Below are 22,117 nucleotides of genomic sequence, written 5' to 3' on the forward strand. Positions count from 1 at the left end.
GTCACTTTTCATCTGTGAAATTTCCATGGGTGATAAAACTTATGAAGTCAGGGGGCAGGAGACAAGGCTCAGTGGAAAAGGTGTTTACTGTCAAGTCTAACAACTAGAGTTTGACTTCCCAGAACACACGTGGTGGAAAAAGAGAGCCAACTCCCTCAGGTTGTTACCTGATCTCCATGTATGTGCTATGACACACAGACCCACACACATGCACACACACACATGCGTGTGCATACACACACACATACATCCAGCTAGACAATTTAATTTAACCTTTTTAATTATAAAGTCAGTCTTTCGAAGACTGAGGTGAAACTTACATAGACATATGAAGGGATGAGCCTCCTAAAGGTTATCCAGTCCCAAATATATACACATATTGGTAGCACTAAATGGAATAAGTAAACCGGTACACATATATATATGTATGTATGCATGTATGCATGTATGTTTAGAGAGAAATATTACATATGCTCTGAAGAGTTTATGTTAATATATATGAAGAATATATAATAATCCAACTATAACAAGGGTAAATAAACTACATATGAACAGGAAGTAATATTATATAAAACTAAAATAACAGATATTGTCAAAATGGTTCAATTATATTATGAAAGAAAGTCATATGTTTGTGTGTTTTGTGCATGTATAAAATTATGTAAAGTGTGTATGGATATGTAAGCAGTTGGTAAGAATGGAAGGTGCACATAATGGAAGATTACTTTCTTTCAAACAGTTTTGCTGTTGCATTATTATTGTACCTTTCTCAGATGAAAGGTTCTCCATCTCCTTAATCGAGGTGACTCAAGAATTCGTCTACATGGCAATTCAGGCACAGGTGTCCACTAGATGACCTTGAGAAAGCTCCAAACCTTTCTTCTGTCAGTTTTCCTATCTATTAAACAGAATCCAGCCCATAGATTTGACAGAAACAAAGGGCATAACCATATAAAATGTCTATTTACTGATATAGATGATCACTCATGCTAGATGTTATTATATTGATTTCAACTACTTACATACAAAATAAGTCTTGCTATATGAAAGCGAAACAAAATAATGAATCACATCAAATTCTAAGACTGATATTTAACTGAAAATCCAATTTTTCAAGATTTTATCAAACACCTGAATCATTGCTAATTAATTTTACCAATAAATGTTGCTTGTTAAACTAATAACCTACTCTAGTTTGAGCATTAGTCTTCTTGCAATGTTTCACTTAGAAGGAATATTCTGCAGCTTGAAAGATACATTGCTTTCTTTTTAAGATCCCCTAAGTTCAATCAGTGTTGCATAGAAATGCATGGGTGTAGGGCCATGCATGACTAGCTTCTCACAGGCCACACCCTAAAGAAAAATGATGCTTCTTCATCCAGCAACCACAAGTTGGATTGTCAATAGTTTCTCAGCTATGGGTAGGACTTCATGAGGCCTTTTCCCTCATCCATGCTAGGGTTTTGGCTGCCGTGACCTGGTGTAAGTCTTGTGCATGTAATTAACGTCACGATGAGTTCATGTGTACCGTGGCTCTGTCATCACAGACATCCACTACCGCTGGCATTTGTAAAATCCTCAGACAATATAAAAACACAAATGACATCATACTCAAATTTATGTTTTATGCTGGGTGTCATATTTAGGCACCATGTAAGGCTTACTGCAGGATAATTCAGGTTGAACTCCAGTTACAAGGGAATACTAACCCTTTATCTAGAAGAGCAGTCTTTTTCTGGGATACAAATCAACCTATCACTAGCCATTTAATTTCTTCCATCTTTCATTATCTGTTATATTCTTACAGTAAGACTTATTAAAAATACACAAAGACAGTTAATGTAAATGTTCCATTTTTATTTTGTCTTTCTTTTTTCTTGCAGTCATTCCCAGCACAGCACTGCAACGCGTCAGCCTTCAGTGACTCTCCAACGGGCCATCTCCCTGGAAGGGTAAGAGAATGATGGAATGCTTTCTCTCATACTGGGGTGTAAGAAAGAAGCTGCTCCTCTCCTCCCACACACACTTCCTTCCCTCCTCCTTGTCCCTCTTTCTTCCTCTCTATATCCCTTTATCCATACCTCTTTCCTACCCTGGCAATTACTCCTAAAGCTTGTGTTGTGTGCCAGCCATGGTTGCAGAAACTAGATTTACAATTCGAATGTAAACTCTCACCTTTCCTTCACAGGACTCATTGTGAATGACACCAATACTCACATGTAGGGTTGGAATGCAGTCTAACAATGACAGTGTGCTGGTAGAGTGTGTGAAGGGTTAGTGGAGGACCCAGGATGACTATGTGATGCAAGCAGCATCAGAGTGGTGGGGGAAGGAAAGAGGGAGAGGAGAAAGGATGGAGTCTCACTTTGTTTTCAGTGTACATCCTGAGGCACAGATCTAACTCTTGAGCTGAGAATAGATGTCTCTGTGGATGCCTCTACAGCAACACAGTTCATGAATATCCCTTCAAGAGAAGAGTTCAAAGGTGTTGCTTGTGTATTTATTAGGTGCCTGGCTATATCTGGCTGGCTGGCTAGCTGACTCACCTCTCTATTCATCTATCTGTCATACCTTGTTTTATTTCCGAAACATGCATGTGAGATAATTACCCATTCTAAATCTTGCTTCTCTGCGGCATTAAGTAGACTTCTAGTGGACACTTACATAAAACAGAATAGTTTGGACTTGAAAATATATCCAACTCTACTGTACAAACCTGTCCCCTATAACATGATATGAAAAGACGTTATTGAACAGGAGGAAACGGGCCACATGATTCATATGCTTCAGTTAGGCTGCCGCATATAGCAAAGATTTTCCCAGTTTAAAAAAAAATAGACAGATAGAAAGACATTGACTTTAGACATTGTCATATAAAATCAGTAACGTCTCATTTCTAACAAAATTTCAATCATTCAGTTTTACCAATAAAGACTCAGGAGCCACATGCTAGGGTGAAAGCCTGCTAGCTCAGAGAGGCGGAGGAAGCACCCAGCTGACCTTCCTTCTCAGACTTCATCCCAAAAGCAAGCTCTCCTTCTCTATTCTGTCTCAAAATTCTCTCAAACTCAGTGTCCCTCCCATCTCTTCCTGTGTGTCTCTCTCTCTATCCATCTTCCTGACATCCTCTTACTCTCTGTATTTTTCCTATCTTCACTGCCTGTCAACAGGTTGCTTGCTCCACATCTTGACCTATTGTTGACTTTATTTACTCTTGTCCAAGCAGAAAGCTCCTGAATTGAAGGTGTTGGCTAGGGCTAAGCCACTAGAAACAGGTTTTTTCCGGTAAACAGCATAATGCTAGGGTTCACAGTGTGACCAAATATCGTGCAACAGTAACCTGTTTTGAATGGCTTCACGGTCTCTGCACCTGACTCCCTGTGGTGGCAATGTCTGTGCTGGAGGTGCCAGTGTGGAGAGCTCTTTTACCTTTTGTCTTTCTTCACCCTGTTCCTGTGAAGAGTTACCGAGGCAGGGCTGTGTGGAACCTTTCTACATTGTGGTCATAAACACAAAGCCTGGGCTTCTGCGATGGTAAATGATGCATCCTTCTAAAGCTACTCCCACTCCCTCTCTTTCTTCCTATTAAGAGAAGCTTATTAGCAGTTTGCCTAATAAGCATTTTGCTTTGCCTTCACCATTCTTTCCACTTGAGTTAAATGAACTCTGCTATAGACCTAATCACTAATTCTCATTCTCTGATACGATGAAGTAGCCAAAGGGGAGAATCGTATTGAATTCACCAACTTACTGCAAAGTGCCAAGCACTTATCAGATCTTCAATAGCAGTAGCTGAATATGCATTTAGCCCAAATGCTCTGAAAATGAAAATAATAAGCAGAACAGATTTGTGTAGCTTCAATAAGTTTGAAGACCTGTACTGAACACATAATCTCAAACACACACACAAACACACACACACACACACACACACACACACACACACATGCAATTATTTATATAAAATACCTCAGGGTTCTGAAATAATCTAAGATCAATGGAGCATTTAAAATGGAACATCTTGGTGCCCAGCATACTACAGTCTATGCAATAGTCTGTGTACTGTGTGCCCAAGCCGGCTGCCATACCAAGATAGCATAGCATGTAATTCTTACCACTAAGCATATAGTGGAAGAGGTATTTTCTATTTTAAATAGGACAATGAGTCTTAAGCAGATTTGCCGTTAAGGCATTAAACTCCTTAGAGTAGAGAATCAACTGAAATTGGAAATTCAATTGTTTTAAAACTTCTTTCTAATGCTTTTGTAAAACTAAAATAGCCACATAAGATAACTATTAAATGAAATGTGATTTAAAATACCACACAGCTATATTGTTTTCACCTAAGTTTCTATTTACATGACATAAAGTAAGCAGAGATGTTTCACTTTTCTGGCTAATTTGATCCATGGAGACAGAAAAGCTGTCTAACTGCTTTTCTGTCTAACCATAGAATCGCTGCTGTTTTCAAACAGTATCCAAATCATTTATAACTATACCCAGTGCAGCAAAGCAGCTATGTCCCCACTATCAGGGTGGCCTCTAGTCCCAGTCCAGCCTGACAGACACAACCCACACCTTAATCTTCTCTTCCTCCTAAGACTCTATCAAAAGAAAGTAATAGAATTTTAAAGGAGAAGGTGCCAGAATGATAAAAGAAATGGAATGGGACAGATGATTTCAAAACGTCACAGAAAGCCAAGTGGGAAGTATTGGTGGGTGAAGCAGAACGGGGGAGCCCCAGCCTTAGATCCAGTGGAAGCAGGACCATGGACTGTGTAACGCCAGGGCCAGTCTTAGCAATGTGAGTAACCGTTATGTCCCAGGACCCCCAGTGGATGAGTAAGACTTCAGAAGGAACCAAACCCCATGATTATAGCTTCCTCTAGTTTAACTGAACACTGAGCATGCACTGTGAACATAGCTTTTGCAGAAAAACTAGCATGGATTTCTTTTTTCCTCTTTACAATTTCATGGATGGAGGAATTCTGCAAAACTTAGCAACCTCAACATATGGCTTTTTCCCCCTTCTATTCTTTAAGAGTGTTGCTCTCTACAAAGAAAGAAAACATTTTTGGCTTCTTTTTGATATATATCCATATTTCCAGTAGGTCTACCCTAGTACTTCAGGATTCATTATCAACTAAGGGCCACTTGAACACCTTAATGTGATACCTGTGATCAATCCAATAACTGAGCCATCCCCTAAAGTAACTAGTGCACAGGTAGCATTTACAGCATGATTACACTGGACAAAAAGGATGATCTGTGTCCTGAGCAGATGGAACAGATTCCTTTAAACTACTCCAAACACAGAAGAGTTTACAACTTAAGAATTATTTATTTCTGGGTTCTTCCAATTGCTTCTGTCAGATCATGGCTGCCTGTGGATAACTGACACATCGAATGCTAACACCAATAAGGGATGCTATTCTATGTTAAATGACATTTCCTGGGCTGTGTTTCTGGGGATGTCACCTATGAAAAATAACCACAGTGCAGTAGCACTGTGTGGAAGGATCTATAGCTCGAAGGAAGTAAATATGCTCAGCAGGACCCAGGTCAGTCAGAAGATCTGGGACTTGCCAGTGAGGTTAAGACACAGCTGAAGCTCCTCAAAGCTCTTCTGTGTTTCTTTACACATGTTTCAGAGGCAGCCTGTAAGAAGAGTTTTCTAATAAGCTCTGTTTTTGCTTTAGTAAAGCAGCTGGCATAGAAGGTGTTAGTGAACCTTTATGAGAAGCTCTTAGGAAATAAAAACAGCTATAGGAACATTATAGAGATTAGAACCACAGAGGGGACTGTGAGCAGGTGCTCAGGATGGGAATAAAGACATTCCCACTCCTCCAATACACCTTCGTATGTGCAGGGTTCCACACGAAGCCTTTTAAACCAAACCCAGAGCAGGATTTCTGAAAAAGCAAGCTCACTCACTCTTCCAGGGAAGCTACATGAGCTAATTTGCATGTTCAGCTAATGGGACAGTTTCAGATTAGTTTACCTAATTGAACATTCATTAAAAACAACCAACCTTGTAATTCAGGAAGATCACCATACTATATAGAAATTTTCAGACTGATCTGGGGTACACAGCAATGAATGAATGAATGAATGAATGAATGAATGAATGAATGAATGAATGAACAAAAATGCATATACATGTGAAATTTTGTTAGGAATTCTCAGCGTAAATTGAAAGATGAGAAATTAAAAGCAGAGGCAACTATATTTTTAAAAGCCTTTATGGACCCTGTTTACAGCTTTTATCCTATTTCATTCATAATGAATGAAAACATTGCCAAACATTTTAATAACACACAAGAATGACAGAAACATGATAATAACACATATTCAAAGCCAAGGAGCATCCTAAAGAAACAGTTGATTGGAGCAACAAAATAGAACTCAAAGAAGCTGAGCATAAGCAGATTTAACACAATAGGTAGCCAGTAGAATTAACACGGGGAAGAATGAACTGAATTCTGAGGATTGTGGGCAGAAGCTGTAAACAGAAAGAAAAGGAAAAATCACATTAAAAAATCTCAAAGGATTTTAATAGGGCTGCTGAGATTAACAAACTGCTTCAGCTACCTCGAGCTTTTCTTTACCAGGTACAGATTGCTTTTATGTGGTCTTACATGGTCATTTTAGAGGCATCCTATAGGAAAAATTTTCTAAGCTGTGTATTTGCATCACTGAAACAGCTAATGGGAGATGTTGGCTGCTCTATTTTATAAGCTCTTAAGAACTGAGGTGGGTGGGGCATCTTTAGGGACATTATTGAAGAAACTTTCTATGGGTTAAATGTTTAGTCTACCCGGCCCCAACCAAAGCTCACTCCCAAATCACTAAGTCTGCAAGCACCCAACAGAAAACTAGTCTACACTTTCAGACTGACAAGGTTGTGTAGACACTACCAATGTGCTTTTTCTACAAGACAGGATCCATCCCACCAGGACAGCCGCATGCCACTCCATACTCTAGGACCACTCTAAGCTCTTGATATCATGAGAGCTGGTGTTCCCATGTGAGACCCAATTAAGTATCCAGGAAAAACAGTAGAACTAAGATCTTAAATGGAATTGTTTAGTATTTACCGCTTTTCCTGGATAGAAGTTCATTTGTAGCTAAATTTGCTTCATATTTCTCAAGATGATGCTGAGTAGCCTTAGAATCAGGTCATGGTTCAGTTAGGATCTACAGTTCAGGTCTGCCGCTTCTCACTAGGTGATGTTGAGCTGCTCTCATCTGTCACACAAAGCACCAACATGGAGGCAGAGTGTCCTCCAACTCTGACACAGTGGTCTTCAACCCTCCTAATACCGCGACCCTTTCATACAGTTCCTCATGTTGTGGTGGCCCCCAGCCATGATATTATTTCATTGCTACCTCATCTCTGTAATTTTGCTACTGTTATGAGTGCTGCGCCCAGATTGATCCCAAGAAAGAACCGGAAAGATTCGAAACTGCTGTAAATACAAGAAGAATCTTTAATTCAGCCCTGGGCTGGATCGCTCCTGATCAGGGACGTGACCCCGGTCATTGACGAGGCGAGCTTTTTAAAAATATTTTATTAATTTATTCATATTACATCTCAATGGTTATCCCATCCCTTGTATCCTCCCATTCCTCTCTCCCTCCCATTTTCCTCTTACTCCCCTCCCCTATGACTGTAACTGAGGGGGACCTCCTCCCCCTGTATATGCTCATAGGGTATCAAGTCTCTTCTTGGTAGCCTGCTATCCTTCCTCTGAGTGCCACTAGGTCTCCCCATCCAGGGGACGTGGTCAAATATGGGGCACCAGAGTTCGTGTGAAAGTCATACCCCACTCTCCACTCCACTGTGGAGAACGTTCTGTCCATTGGCTAGATCTGGGTAGGGGTTCGAAGTTTACTGCACATGTTGTCCTTGGCTGGTGCCATAGTTTGGGTGGGACCCTTGGGCCAGATCTGCCCATCATAATGTTCTTCCTGTAGATGGGCTTTTAATACATTCTTCCCTCCCAGTGCCTCCCAAGCAGGAGGAGATCCTAGTTAACGTAAGGGGGTCTTCTAACATCAAACAGTTTCACTTCTTTTGTTCTCATTTTTCACCATTTGCTCAGGGAAGTGTGTAATCCCATCTCTCTGGGGCAGGGGGCGGGTCAGTTGCCATCAGATCCTTGGTTGTAGCTGTGAGCTTGAACCTCTTTTAAGTCTGTTTCTTCAAAGAATTTTGGGGACCTCAGAGAGGCTGACGCCAAGATCATCCGGTGTTAGCTCAAAAGACTCCGTGTTTCCTTTGGGGTGTAGGCAGTTTTAACAATCTTTTAGGCTTCTCATTCTTTCATGAGTTGTAATGTAAATATCTGATATGCAGGTGATATCTGATATATGACCCCCAACAGGGATCATGACCCACAGGTTGAGAACCACTGTCTACCATTTTAGAAGTCAGCATTGACTTCTAGACTTTGAAATACATTCCTAGATATGGAGCCCAGACTTTGAAGGCCCCATTGCTCTCCCAGGCTAGGAATATGTGTCCCTCAGGGGAGGGAGGGAGGGAAGGAGCAGTACAGCACCTAACCCTGGCATCTCCTCAGCCTCCACTACTTTTCTTTTGCATTTCTTTTTCTGTTTACTGTTGTTGTTGTCATTGTTGTTGGTTTCCCACCTCTGCTCCTACAGAGCTGTCAGCTCATTTTCCTTTGCCTGGTTTCTGTTGGCTTTTTTTTTTTTTCTATTTCCTTAGCCAAAGAAGCATCCTTTCCTGGGCCCTGTGATCTATCTTTCCATGTGCAGAGCTGACAATACAGAACATCATCACAGGGAACTGAAGGAGTGCCCAGAATTTATCAGTGGTAAAAAGGGCTGTGACTGCAGAGAACGAGGAGATATTTAAGGGCTTTCAGTGTCGGGATGCCAGAGCTTTCGAGGGAGGGGCGTAGGGGCTGGATTTCTATTGCCATCTGCTGTTGAAATGGCAACTGTGAACAAATAAAAAAAATTTAGTAAGACGAAACACCTAAGTTTATGAGTTGGCTAATGCAGAGGTCTAAATGAGGCAGGGAAATAGAAAGTGGAAATCAATATGATTTTGAAGGTTTTGAGGTGAAAAACTAAATTTCATAAGTGCTAATTCTAGTAGAATTTGCTCTTCAATTTGATTTGTTCTCCTGGGAAGGCACTATATTAAAAGGAGAAAAATAACCCTTTCATATTAATGGCTTACCTTTTATAAAGTGGGACCAAAGTAAAGCAGAGGCAACAGGTCAAAAGTCTGGTTCCTAGGAGCCACCAGGCTGTCTTTTCAATGGCCTTTCACTCCTACAGAGACTCTGAGTTACACAGTGGCAGTCTGTCATGAAGGAATGCCACAGAACCCACAGGAGAATTCGGCCTAAAATATCTTTCCAGAAATAATTCTTATTTTCTGAGCATAATCTGAACTAATATGGTTACTGCCACCAGGCACAACTTCCTTGGAAGTCTTTTTTATTTCTAATAAATTGGTTTAATAAAGGCTTCAAAGTAAATTATGAATTAACTTTCTCCTCATTGTTATGCAATTAGGCAAACCCAAAACAGTGAGCTTTAGAACACCCAACTGGAAAATTGCCCCACTTAATCAACACCCCGTAAACAAGCAGTAATACTGTTACAATGACACTGACTGAAACGGCTCTAGAGAACCAGTTCATATACTAACGGGTCAAAGAGGGTTCAGAAAGTAACAAGTTTCAAGTGTATTAGGCAAAAATTAATACAGATACCATTATTTCATGGCAGGGTTTAGTTGCTCAAACGGTGACATTTATCAGTCACAAGCTTGCTAATGTACACACAGGACCAAGCTCCTTCCTAGATTTATACCACATCCCTCTCTGTAGACTGTCATTTTTTATAATATCTTTGCAGAATTAAGGCTATACTCTTCTGACATTTGTCTGTTTATGATGCTGCCAGTCGATAAATCCAGTTGGAAATAGAATGAAAAAAAAAAAGTCCATAGTGTTGGCTCTGTACTTGACTTACCACAGAGAAGGAAATATTGGTCAATCACCTGAACAAATGCAAACCTGGTACTGTGCCAAGCTCTACAAAAGGGAGAGGATGCCCTGAGTACCAGCGTCCACAGCAGAGGATCTGACCTCATCAAAGAGGTCAGGGCTTTCATGGGAACGACAAGCTGGGCAACTTGACAAAGAGAAAGGACTGTCATCAGCTGCTGGACACTCAATTACACATTACTTAGCTGAGTAGAAACTAGAGCAATGTGAATTCAATAGTACTTGCAATTTGGAAATGTATCGTAATGAAGCTGACTCATGCCAGATTTGCTGTCTCCTCCAGAAATGCTGTCTGATGCAGACTGCTGGTTGCTTATCAGATGGTGTGCTGCAGAGACACAATTTTCTAAATCCCATCTCTGACCAGTTCCACTGTCCTGCTCATTGCTTGATGCCTTTCTTATTTATCTACCTGTACCCTGGAGCTGACATCCTTCCTGGCATTGCTGCTTCCTACCTCTCTCTACCATCTTAAATCCTATCCTTCAGTCTCCCTGTCTCTCCATGAACTTTCTTATCCTTTTATTTTACCACTATTGTTTTATTTTTTATTTATTATAATTTATTCACATTACATCCCGATTTTTAACCCCTAACTGGTATCTTATATTTCTCACCCTCCCTCCCTCCCTCTTCTGCCCTATTCCCTTCCCCTAGGCCTCTGATGTAGGGGGGATGCAGGGGAGGATGGGGGTCCTCCCTCACCATCTGACCACAGCCCATCAGGTCTCATCAGGATAGCCTGCATCCCATTCCTCTGTGTTCCCGCAAGGCCACCCAGCCAAGGGGAAGTGAGCAAATCACAGGCACCAGAGTTCATGTCAGAGACAGTTCTCGCTCCCCCCACCCCCATCCCTGACTCATATACTTACTATTTTTATTCACTTTTCCTGAGTAAAAGAGGATTGATGTGGGTACAATTTGTCAGCCTGAACTCAATTGCTCATCTTGAAACATCCATCTTTATATATCCAAACTAAATCTGGTGTTTTTCCCTGTATATATTGCTCATCCCTCAGAGACTCTCAAATTCCATTAGGATTTTTGTTTACTTCCTTCTCCTGGCCAATTATAAGAGAACACATCCATATTCTCTGCCACAGGCCAGATGCTGCTCAGCTATCAAAGAAAAAGCCAGCGATCTTTATCTTTACTTAATCTTTCTCTGATGATTTTCAGGGCTGAGAGATGATTCCTCCACTAAAGTTTATTTTTGCACCAACAGTCAATAACACTTACAGCTCTTCCTTATAATATAGTATTGCTATTCAAAGAAAATTATGCAGGAGACGCCCATCCAATCAGTTATTGATTTAACAGATTATCCTTTAGTTCACCCATTCAACAAAACATGAGTTGAATGTCTATCATGTTTCAGACATTCTGCTAGAAACTTTGAGAAGAATATGGTGAAAATATGCTCCTGAGGAGCTAGCAATCTAACAATGGTGAGAGAATGTGGCTGTTGCATGCATGCAATTAAGTTTATCTCTGTAATTTCAAGACAAAGGCAAAGAAGCTGATCTGCAGGTAGCTTGTAGCATCACCCAAATACAGTTCTAGGTATTTTGAATCATGTGGTGGCCAGAGCTAACCATGTAGACCATGGAGATTCTGTGCTCACAGTGGCTGGTGTCAAGAGCTGGATCTTCTCCTTTTTAGGCATAAATCTACAAGTTCTCGTGAAGCTATAGAAAAGAGCCACACTCTCCACAACCTACTCACTTTTGCAAAGAATAGTTCCTTGTTCAAGGAATATTAGGAACATTGATAGGAAGTAGCATTTTAATATCAATGTTGCGTAGTAATAAGATGTGCAAGCGTCTTATTTTTTAGTCACAATGCTGTCACCAGATAAATGGCAAAGCATAACTTAAAGGGAGGAGAGTCGATTTTGGTTTACAGTCTGCTGGGGTTATTCAATCATGGCAGGGAAGACATGAGCCAGAAGCCTTTCGGTCACAACATGTCCACAGAGAGGATGCAGAGACAGATTTATGCTTCTGGTCAGCTGGCTAGCTTTACTTCCTTACACATTCTGAGACCCCAGCCCATGAAATGGTGCTGCTTGAATTAAGAGTAGGTCTTCTTGCCTCAATTAACCTAATCTCGATAACGCTTCACAGGCATGTCCAGTGTCTTGTCTCCTCAGTGTCAAACTGATAATCACTGTTAATTATCATATCTCCCATTATAGACCTTCCCTGCACATTTGGAGTCCACGTTTCTCAAGTCCATAACTGTAGTAAACATTGAGTATAAATTTAAGAACAAGGCCTCTTGATTTATCTGTTCTTCCTGGCTCCAATAGTTACAAGCTGTATGCCCTTGAACTCCTACTGAGCTTAGGTTTTTTTTTTAATCTACAGATTATCCTGTGATGTCTCCTTCATATAATAGTGTTTTAAATTATAAATATAATTTTTAAGATTTAATTTTATTTTTTTATTTTTTTATTAATTTATTCTTGTTATATCTCAATGGTTATCCCATCCCTTGTATCCTCCCATTCTTCCCTCCCTTCCATTTTCCCATTATTCCCCTCCCCTATGACTGTTCCTGAGGGGGATTACCTCCCCCTGTATATGCTCATAGGGTATCAAGTCTCTTCTTGCCAACCTGCTGTCCTTCCTCTGAGTGCCACCAGGTCTCCCCCTCCAGGGGATATGGTCAAATGTGAGGCACCAGAGTACATGAGAAGGTCATATCCCACTCTCCACTCAACTGTGGAGAATGTTCTGACCATTGACTAGATCTGGGAAGGGGTTTAAAATTTACCGCCTGTATTGTCCTTGGCTGGTGCCTTAGTTTGAGCAGGACCCCTGGGCCCAAATCTGCCTATCATAATGTTCTACTTGTAGGTTTCTAGGACCCTCTGGATCCTTCTACTTTGCTATTCTCCCATGCTTCTCTCATCTAGAGTCCCAATAGGATGTCCTCCCCTCTGTCCCAGTTTCCTGGTAAGTGAAGGCTTTCGTAGGACATGCCCCTTGGGCTAGTATGCAGATATAAGCTAGTATATACCATTTGAATCTTTCTGCTTCTGGGTTAACTCACTCAATATGATCATTTCTAGTTCAATCCATTTATCCACAAATTTTGGGAATTCCTTGTTTTTAATAGCTGAGTCGTATTTCATAGTGTATATGTACCACAGTTTCTTTATCCACTCTTCTACTGATGGACACTTAGGCTGTTTCCATGTTCTGGCTATTATGAATAAGGCTGCTATGAACATGGTTGAGCAAATATTCTTGTTGTGTGCTGGAGCATCTTCTGGGTATATTCCAAGGAGTGGAATAGCTGGGTCTTGAGGAAGCCCTATTCCCAGTTTTCTGAGATAGCACCAGATAGATTTCCAAAGTGGCTGTACTAGTTTGCATTCCCACCAGCAATGAAGGAGTGTTCCTCTCTCCCCACATCCTTGTCAGCATGTGGTGTCACTTGAGTTTTTGATCTTAGCCATTCTGATGGGTGTAAGATGGAATCTCAGAGTTGTTTTGATTTGCATGTCCCTGATGACTTAGGAGGTTGAGCATTTCTTTAAGTGTTTCTCAGCCATTTGATACTCCTCTGTTGAGGATTCTCTGTTTAGTTCCAAGCCCCATTTCTCAATTGGGTTATTTGCTTTGGTGATGTTTAATTTCTTGAGTTCTTTATATATTTTGGATATTAGACCTTTGTCAGATGTAGGGTTGGTGAAGATCTTTTCCCAGTCTGTAGGCTGTCGCTTTGTTTTCTTGACAGTGTCTCCTGCCTTACAGAAGCTTCTCAGCCTCATGAGGTCCCATTTATTAATGGTTGACATTAAGGCCTGGGCTGTTGGTGTTCTGTTCAGGAAGTTGTCTCCTATGCCAATATGTTCCAGGCTCTTCCCCACTTTTTCTTCTAAGTGACTTAGTGTCTCTGGTTTTATGTTGATAGACCACCATCTTTTCCATTTTTAATGAATACAGTAAAACCAAACTTACAGAGATATAAACTTGTAGTCAATGACAGTGATTTTAATTAAGACCAAATCTCATCTCTCTAGAAATAGACTTCAGGGCTCCCAGTGAAGAGTAAGAGTGGACACTCCTCTAGTCCTCCTCTTTCACTTCTACCCTGATCAGCTCCCTTCTCCCACCTGAGAGTCATAGGAGGCACACTGATTCTTCAGTAAATACACTGGAAGCTCTAGAGATGGTTCTGCGGGTATGCGTGTTAGGCAGGTATAAGGAAGGGGAATTCATATCTCTGGCTTCCATGAAATACTAGGCAGGTATGTTGGCCCATGTGTAATGCCAGCACACAGTCAGCAGCAGAGACAGGTCTTCCAGGTAGGATGGCTTGCTGGACGAGCAACATTGGTAAGTTCTGCCTCAGTATATAAGGCAGGAAGTGATCAAGGACAGGGCCCAATGTCAAACTCTGCCCTCTACACACTAGCACATACACCTGCATCTGCACATGTGTGAACACATACGTATACCAATTAAAAAGTAAGATAAAAATAATAAAATAAAGCAAATGACTATGGGGTTAGTGAGACCACTCAGCAATTAAGAGCATGTCCTGCTCCTGAAGAGGACTTGAGTGCGGTTCTTGCCCCTACTTCAGGTGGCTCCCAGCCAATAGTAACTCTAACTCCATGGGGTCTGACCATTTTTATGGCCTCAGAGGTTTCTGCAGTCTCATGCACAAACACACACAGAGACAGGCCTATATACATGTGGTTTAAAACAAATAAAGTAGTTTTACAGGCAGGGGTAATTATGGGAATCAAGAGTGAGTATCAGGGGAGAAATGGTTTTAAAAGATGTGGAGAATTCACCCCGCCCATTATAGTACTGACCTTATGACATACTTTCTTATCTAACAGAGGATCCTTTCCACATCACTGTCTTTGGGAATTGGGGCTTTTGAGAGGTCTAAGCTGGGCTTGTATAGTGAGAGCTTGGGTTCAGAAAACCGTGTAGGTATTTTTGCTGCCCATCTCCATTCTTGTTTGATCAAATCTGGTCGCCCTTTTACCGTCCTCTCTTTTCAGTCTCCGGTGCTGTAGTCTTCCCTTATTTGAACTCGCTTCTGCATTCAACTCAATTGCACAGATATGTAAATAGTCTTCAGAAATTAATTTCAAAAATATTTGTTGAGGCCATCCTTTGCACAAGGTATTTGCCAAATGTTTAAAGACACAAGAATAAAGAAAGGGGACTCATATTTATTAAGTGGATCGGTTTAATAGACTTCATTTTTTTTTTCAGGGTAGTTTTGGGTTCACAGCAGAAAGTACAGTATAAGCTCTACCCTGGCGTATGTACAGCCTGCCTGATTACCAACATATCCCACAAAAGAGACACAATCGTTACAGATGCTGAGCCTGCACTGACTATGGCTACCCCAGCCTCAGCCAGTGTTTGTACACTGTATTAGTCTCCTGTTTCAGTGCTTTACCTCCTACAGGTGTGGACACGTTATATAACAGTATGTTTGTACTATCGTGACACCACAGAGTACAGACAATCCTCCGAAACTACAGATTTCACATCTACAGATTCAACCAGCCTCAGATTGAAAACAAGTTATTAAAAATTGCGTCACACTAAAGATCTGCAGCTATTACAATCTTGTCATTCCGTGAGTAATAGTGTAATCACTACCTACATGGAATTTACATTGTATTTAGTATTAAAAAATAGTCTAGAGATGATTCAGAATGCATAGGGTTTATGTAAGTAACATTTCAATGATTTTCCTTTTATGTAAAAAATTTGAAATTTTGTGGATTTTAGTATCTAAGGGGGCTCCAGAAACCAATCACTGGAGGTTACCAAGGAGTAAGTGTAGTTTTACCTCCTTAAATGTTTCTGTTCTTTGCCTATTCATTACTTTCTCGACCACTAGTCTCTGGCAAAAACTGATCATTTTTTGATCCGTAAAATTTTTACTTTCTCAGAATGCCATACATATTGTTGGGCTCATGTAGTATACAGTCTTCTCATATTGAATTCTTTTACTTGGTAATATGTATTTAAGTTTTCTCTGTTCCCTTTTATGGCATAAAAACATTTCTTTTTACTGCTAAATAACATCTCATGTTCAGTATATTCCACAGTTTATCCATTCAGGGACTGCAGGATATTTTAGTGGCTACCAACTTCATCTGAGGAAAAGAAAATTGCTACAACTATCCCTGGAGAGACTTTGTATAGACATAAGTTTTTAGTTTATTTGGGTAAATACCAAGGAAGATAATTAATGGGTTGTATGATAAAACTATGCCTGGTTCTGTAGGAAACCATCAAGCTAGTTGCCTAAGCAGCTGAGGCATTTTTTTTTTTGTCCCCCACAAACAGTACATGAGTGGAGTGTCTGTTGATTCCTACCCTTGCCAGCACTTGGCGTTTTGGGTGTTCTGCCTTTTAGGAATGCTACAAGGCAGCTAGTGCTAGCCCATTGTTGTTTTAATGAATTTCCTAAATGATCAAATGTGCAGCATCTTGCACATATAAATTATGTTCATAATTTAATAATATTTTTGTTGCTATATAAGGTGTTAGACATCATTGTTCATTTTTACAAGCTGTTTTTTAGTATGTTTTCCTTCTTTACAGTATCTTTTTATGTGCTTGTCTGACATCTGTATAACTTGTTTCTTAAGGTCTTTAGCTCATTTTAAGTTGTGTGTTCACATTCTTTTTTGTTAACTTTCCAACTGAGACACTAAAAACAAAAAACAAGTATATGACTGGGTTACCATTCAGTCTTTCATTCATGCATACATTGAGTAATATTTAAATTAGGTTAAACATGGATGTCTCATCAAAACAAAATTATTTTAGTTGTGTATATGCAGTGCATTGTTGTTATCTATGGTCATATTATTATCTAATCGCATACCATAAAGTCTTGATCCAATCTCACTCTAACTGGGTAACTGATGTTTAACACCCCACCATTCTGCTCTCCATTTCTACAAGGTCAACCTTTCATATGGTTGTGACCATTCAGTTCTTGTCTTGCAGTGGCTGCCTTACTTCAGTGACTATACTGATCTCTAGTTCTTCCCATGTGATAATGATAACATTTCATTCCTTTTTATTCTTCTGACAGTGTATTTCATTAGAGCAGCTTTTTATTTTTATGAAAGTCATTCTGATCAAACACTCATTTTCTGAATCATACCTGTGATCTTGCCTCTCAAAAACTCATAGACAAACTGAACGTCCATTAAATTTTTCACTATATTATCTTCTACAAGTTTTATACTGTAGTTTGCATTTAGCTCTGTGCTGTTTTGAGTTAACTTTTCTGAATTGTGTTTTTGGATTTTGGTTTTAGTATGTGATTGTCTTATTTTTCCATTATTTTATAAAAATACTTTTATCCAGTAGATGACTTTTCTCTGTGATTTGTTATCTGTCCTTTTGCCTTGGATTTCTGAGCATCTTCAATTCCATTGTATTAGTTTTTAATTAGATGCTGCACATTTGATCATTTAGTATTTTATTGGCCACCATCACAATGCCTTGAGTGATGCAGCTTCTTTATAAATCTTTGAGTCAGTGAAATCAGTGTCCTAAGTTTATTCTGTTTCAATGTTTTATTTACTCCTTCATCCTTTATGTCTCCATGTTAATTTTAAAATTGGTTTGTCTATATCGACGAAATAACTTGCTGCAATTTTTTTTTCTGAGCTCGTATTGAACAAATAGAGTAAATGGGAACATGTTAAGTATTCTTAATGAACCTGAAATAACCCCTCCATTTTTTTTTTTGGTTCCTTGTGGTTTTTTTATTAGAGTTATATAGTTTTGCTTGTGGAAACTTTATATTTATTTCCATAGATTTGTACATAATTGTTTTATTTTTGAAAAACACTAACCTAAATAATAAATGATATTGCTTCCCACTTCTCCTTATTTTTCTAGTATATAAGAAAATGATTCACTTTTCTGTAGTAACCCTATATCCTAAAACCATGTTAAAATTGCTTACTAGTTTCAAGAGATTTGAGTGGAGTGCTGGATTTGTTTTGTTGTTCTTTTGAAATTTCCATAGAGACAATTATATCATCTATAAACAAAGACAATTTCATTTCTTCTTTCCAAGCCTATTTATTCTCAATTTCCTTTTCTAAGCTTATTGAATTAGCTAGACTTTCTGTGGTATAACAGAACAGTGGTAGAAGAGGCCTCTCTACCTTCATCTTAGTAGGAACACTTTGAGTTTCTCACCAGGAACTGTAGACAGTTTGTAAATTTTTTCTATCAAGTTTAGAAAGCTCCTCTCTTTAACTGTTTACTGAGACCTGTTATCACAAACAGCTGTCAGCTCAGGCATCAGACGCAGCTCAGGACATGGATAAGGCACTAAGTAATTGAAAAGTCAAAAGAAAATTTGAATCTACACATAAATGATTATTATTGTAATGGGTGCGACCTTAGCTTTTTGATATAAATACTTCTTTATTGTAAACTCCTGGGAGCAAAAACTGCTTTACAGTCACAGCCCTAAGCATTATGGATCAATCCTGGAATATAGTTTCTTCTCAATTAGTATTGAGACATACAGTACTGGTAACTTAAGGATGGTTACTATGTGAGGCCGATGCTGTGGAATTCCAGGAAAGCTAGTGTTAATGGAGCACTAAGGAGAATAAACACTCAGATACCAATGCAGGACAAGGGAATTCTTTCCAAGTATACAAAAGGGAATAGAACGACAACACAAATAAATACAAATACAGTTACAGCTACAATTACAGATGGGAAAATAACACCTGAAAAGGCCAAGGAAGGAAGAGCCGGGCCTTTGAGGAAAAGACAGTGCTTTAGTGAAAGCCAAGGAGTTTTAATGCAATAAATCTTTAGACTATTTCTGTGTATCAGAAGGCGAGGCTCCAAATGTTTGTTAGAGGAAAGTGTTGTGTTCATTTCAGTAGCCAAAGCTGATGCAAAAATGTCACCATATTAAGAAAGAAAACCGGTGCATGATTTTAAGATTGACATGCCCAAGAAGGGCATGAGGCGGCTTTAGTTCTAAAGGTAAACACATGGGCAAAGGTAGGTCAATAAGAGAAATGAAATTCCCCGATTGGAAAAGTCTGAATGTGAACCAGTAACCTGCAGCTACTTTGCTTAATGAGGAAAAGAGGGGGAACTAGGAAATCCATGAGTTAACCTACTTGCTATATAGATATTTCAGTAGAATTATCAGAAAATAGAACTTGTAGTGAGGAAAAGCTACAAGGACATTTTTACAAGACAGTAAGTGAGTTACCCCAGAGGATACAGCTGGGTGATGCTTTGAAAACAGGCCTTAAGGATCCATCAAAGGTTAGAGGTTCATAAAGTATTTGTATATTTTATATTTTACCACTGAAGGTGAATTGCATTCATTTCATTGTGGCTAATAGTACATGCATTCATGTTAGTTCTCTGTAATTTTTTAATAATAATTCTTCTTTAGACATCTTAAGTATGTGGGAATTTCTGAAATGCTATTAGCAAGGTTTTGGGAAGCCTTTGAATACTAAGGTCATTGCCCAGGCACCTTGTGACAGATACCAAATGACACTAATATTTCAGTTTAGTAGCTACAAAAATAAAGGTAAAATTAATTGCCTTTTACTATAGAATGGCTTTCTAAATTGACAGTTTCTGGAATTTGATCAACTTCAGTGACACACCCCCAACCCCTTTTTCCTCCTGTGCATTGGTTTGGTTAACTGCTAAGTCAAAGGATTGGATTCCTAGGGCTGCCATGACAACCTGTCTCTAAGTAGGTGTCTTAAAACAATAGAAAATGACTGTCTCATGTTTCTAGAGGTACAAAACTCCAAGACCAAAGTGTCAGAAAAACCATATCCCCCCCTCCCCCCGAGACAGTTGTGGGATCTTCTCCTGCCTTGTCCTATATTATAATGCATTGATGGCAATCTTAAATGTTTCTTGGCTTGCAATTGTGTAGCTCCGGTCTCCTTTCTCTTGTCGCATTGCACGTTTTGGTATACCTCTCATTTTTCCTGCATGTTTTCTTATAAGAAGTCTAGTTAGATTAGATAAGCAAACCGCCCAATTCCAGCATGACCCGTCTTCATATGTTTACAATCACTCTACTTCCTTCTCTGTCAGATTCTGAGCTACTGTGGGGCTAGGACTCTGAGATATCTTACAGGACTAGGCACAGTTCAACAGACAACCCAGAGCATAAACATCTCAGCAATGAAGAGGTATTATGTGACTTCCTATGTCCCAGACCTGGCCAGGTCTTGCCCAACAGCTTTTGGGAGCAGCATTTGTGAAAGAGCTCTGCTCTGTTTTCTGGAGACTTGAGAATTGAGTCTCTATATTATGTAAGACATCTTCCTGGTATGGCTTTTGCCTCCAGGCCTCCACCACGGTTCTACTGTGACTCTATAATCTAGTCAACTTGCCTTTTCTCAAACCCTATTTTTTAATCTCAAAACTGCCTTTCCTTATTCATGAAACATCCTTCCCCTCACAGTCTATAAACGTCAAACTGCTGCTCTCCTATCTATTAGAAAAAAATGTATCTAAAATGCTGTGAAATAATGAATTTAATTATAGCACAATTTGTTATTTTTATGTAGCCTTTATACCCTCACAGTTAGAGGTCATGAAGTCGGGAGTTAAGTTGCATTTATAACTATATTTCTACCATCAAGAACAATATCAAGAGTTGATTTATCTCGAAACTCTATAAAAAAAAAAAAGAAAAGAAAAGAGGGGACACACGGGGCTTTTGCTCTTTTCAATTAACAAAAATTTACACATATTTGTAAAGAAGCTGGTGATAGTTGACGCATGATACACTCCAGAATTATCAAGTCTGAGTAGTTCTCGTGTCTGTTGTTTGTATTGTTTATTGTGTCTTTGAGCTGAAAATATTTAAAATTCTTTATTTTATCTAAGTATTCTGATGTTCCCAACTGTAGTCAACTTGCTGTGCATTAGAATACTAGAACCCTTCATCCCAATTCTCTGGAGCTTTGTGAAAATCCAAGCACACAGAGATAAGTGATATATGACCAGTGCTATGAGAGATCTACAAAACTCAGGCTTTCAGAAGTAGAGAGTAGAATGGGGGTCCACAATGGCTGAGTGAGAGACAGGCAGGATGGAGAGACTAAAGCAATATTCCACAGGAATTTATCACCACCGCCACCACTGTTGTCATTGTCATTATCGTTGTCATCATCATCATCATCATGCAATTGGGCAATGTAGCAATGAGTGTTTTAGAGGGAAGAAATGAAGTAAACATTTTTAAAGTCTAGGGCAGTAGTTCTCAACATGCTAATTCTGTGACCCCCAACCATGAAATCATTTTCATTGCTACTTCATACCTGCAATTTTGCTACTGTTATGAGTCATAATGTGTTTTCCGATGGTCTTAGGTGACCCTTGTGAAGGGGTCATTCAATCCCATGGCCTGAGAACCATTGGTCTGGGGTTTTTTAATTGCTTGGTTACTTTTGTTTTTCTGAGAAATGGTCTCATATAGCTTGGGTTGACCTCAACTTTGCTGTGTAAATGAACACTGATTCTCTTGCCCCCATTGTGCAGAGTATGGGGATTACAGTAATGTACCACCACACCCAGATGTGTTTTTATGTTTCAATAAGGTTTCTTTGGCAGCAACACAGAGCAGAGAGTCCAGGCAGTGACAGTAAGAGCTTTGCTAGAGATTCCTCAAAAAGACTCAAGTGCGGATGGTAAGGTGTTGGATAAAACAATACAAGAATGAGTGAGAAGGCATTTCGGTGAAAAAGCAGACTGTACTTTGTCACATATTAGGCATACTGGGTGAGAATGAAGAGGAGAAATTCAGAAGTTTCTGATTTGTGAGATGGGGCAGACATCATTAACCAAGATAAGGGGGAAATCGGTTTCTGTGGAAGACAGTAATTTCATTCTAGAGCGGTCAGCTGGAAATCTGAAGTGAAAGATACTGGTCGGAGTGAGGGAGAGGGATTAGCAAATCATCGGTAGTGGAGAAAGATAAGAGCACCCATTTATTGGTTCATTCAACAAATATTAAGTCCACAATGCATGCTG

General features: G+C 39.5%; 1 protein-coding gene across 21 annotated transcripts in view; it reads left to right on the forward strand.

Annotated features, from left to right (window-relative positions):
• Dlg2 (discs large MAGUK scaffold protein 2) overlaps positions 1–22,117 on the forward strand; it is a 1,899,378-nt gene that overhangs the window by 1,540,347 nt on the left and 336,914 nt on the right. For all 21 annotated transcript variants that reach the window (XM_051148923.1, XM_051148943.1, XM_051148920.1 and 18 more), the window contains one exon: positions 1,884–1,952. In XM_051148923.1, coding sequence (XP_051004880.1) covers positions 1,884–1,952 — 69 coding nt within the window. The remainder of the gene's footprint in view (positions 1–1,883; positions 1,953–22,117) is intronic.

This window comes from Acomys russatus, chromosome 7 (assembly GCF_903995435.1).
Source record: "Acomys russatus chromosome 7, mAcoRus1.1, whole genome shotgun sequence".
Classification (NCBI taxonomy): Eukaryota; Metazoa; Chordata; class Mammalia; order Rodentia; family Muridae; genus Acomys; species Acomys russatus.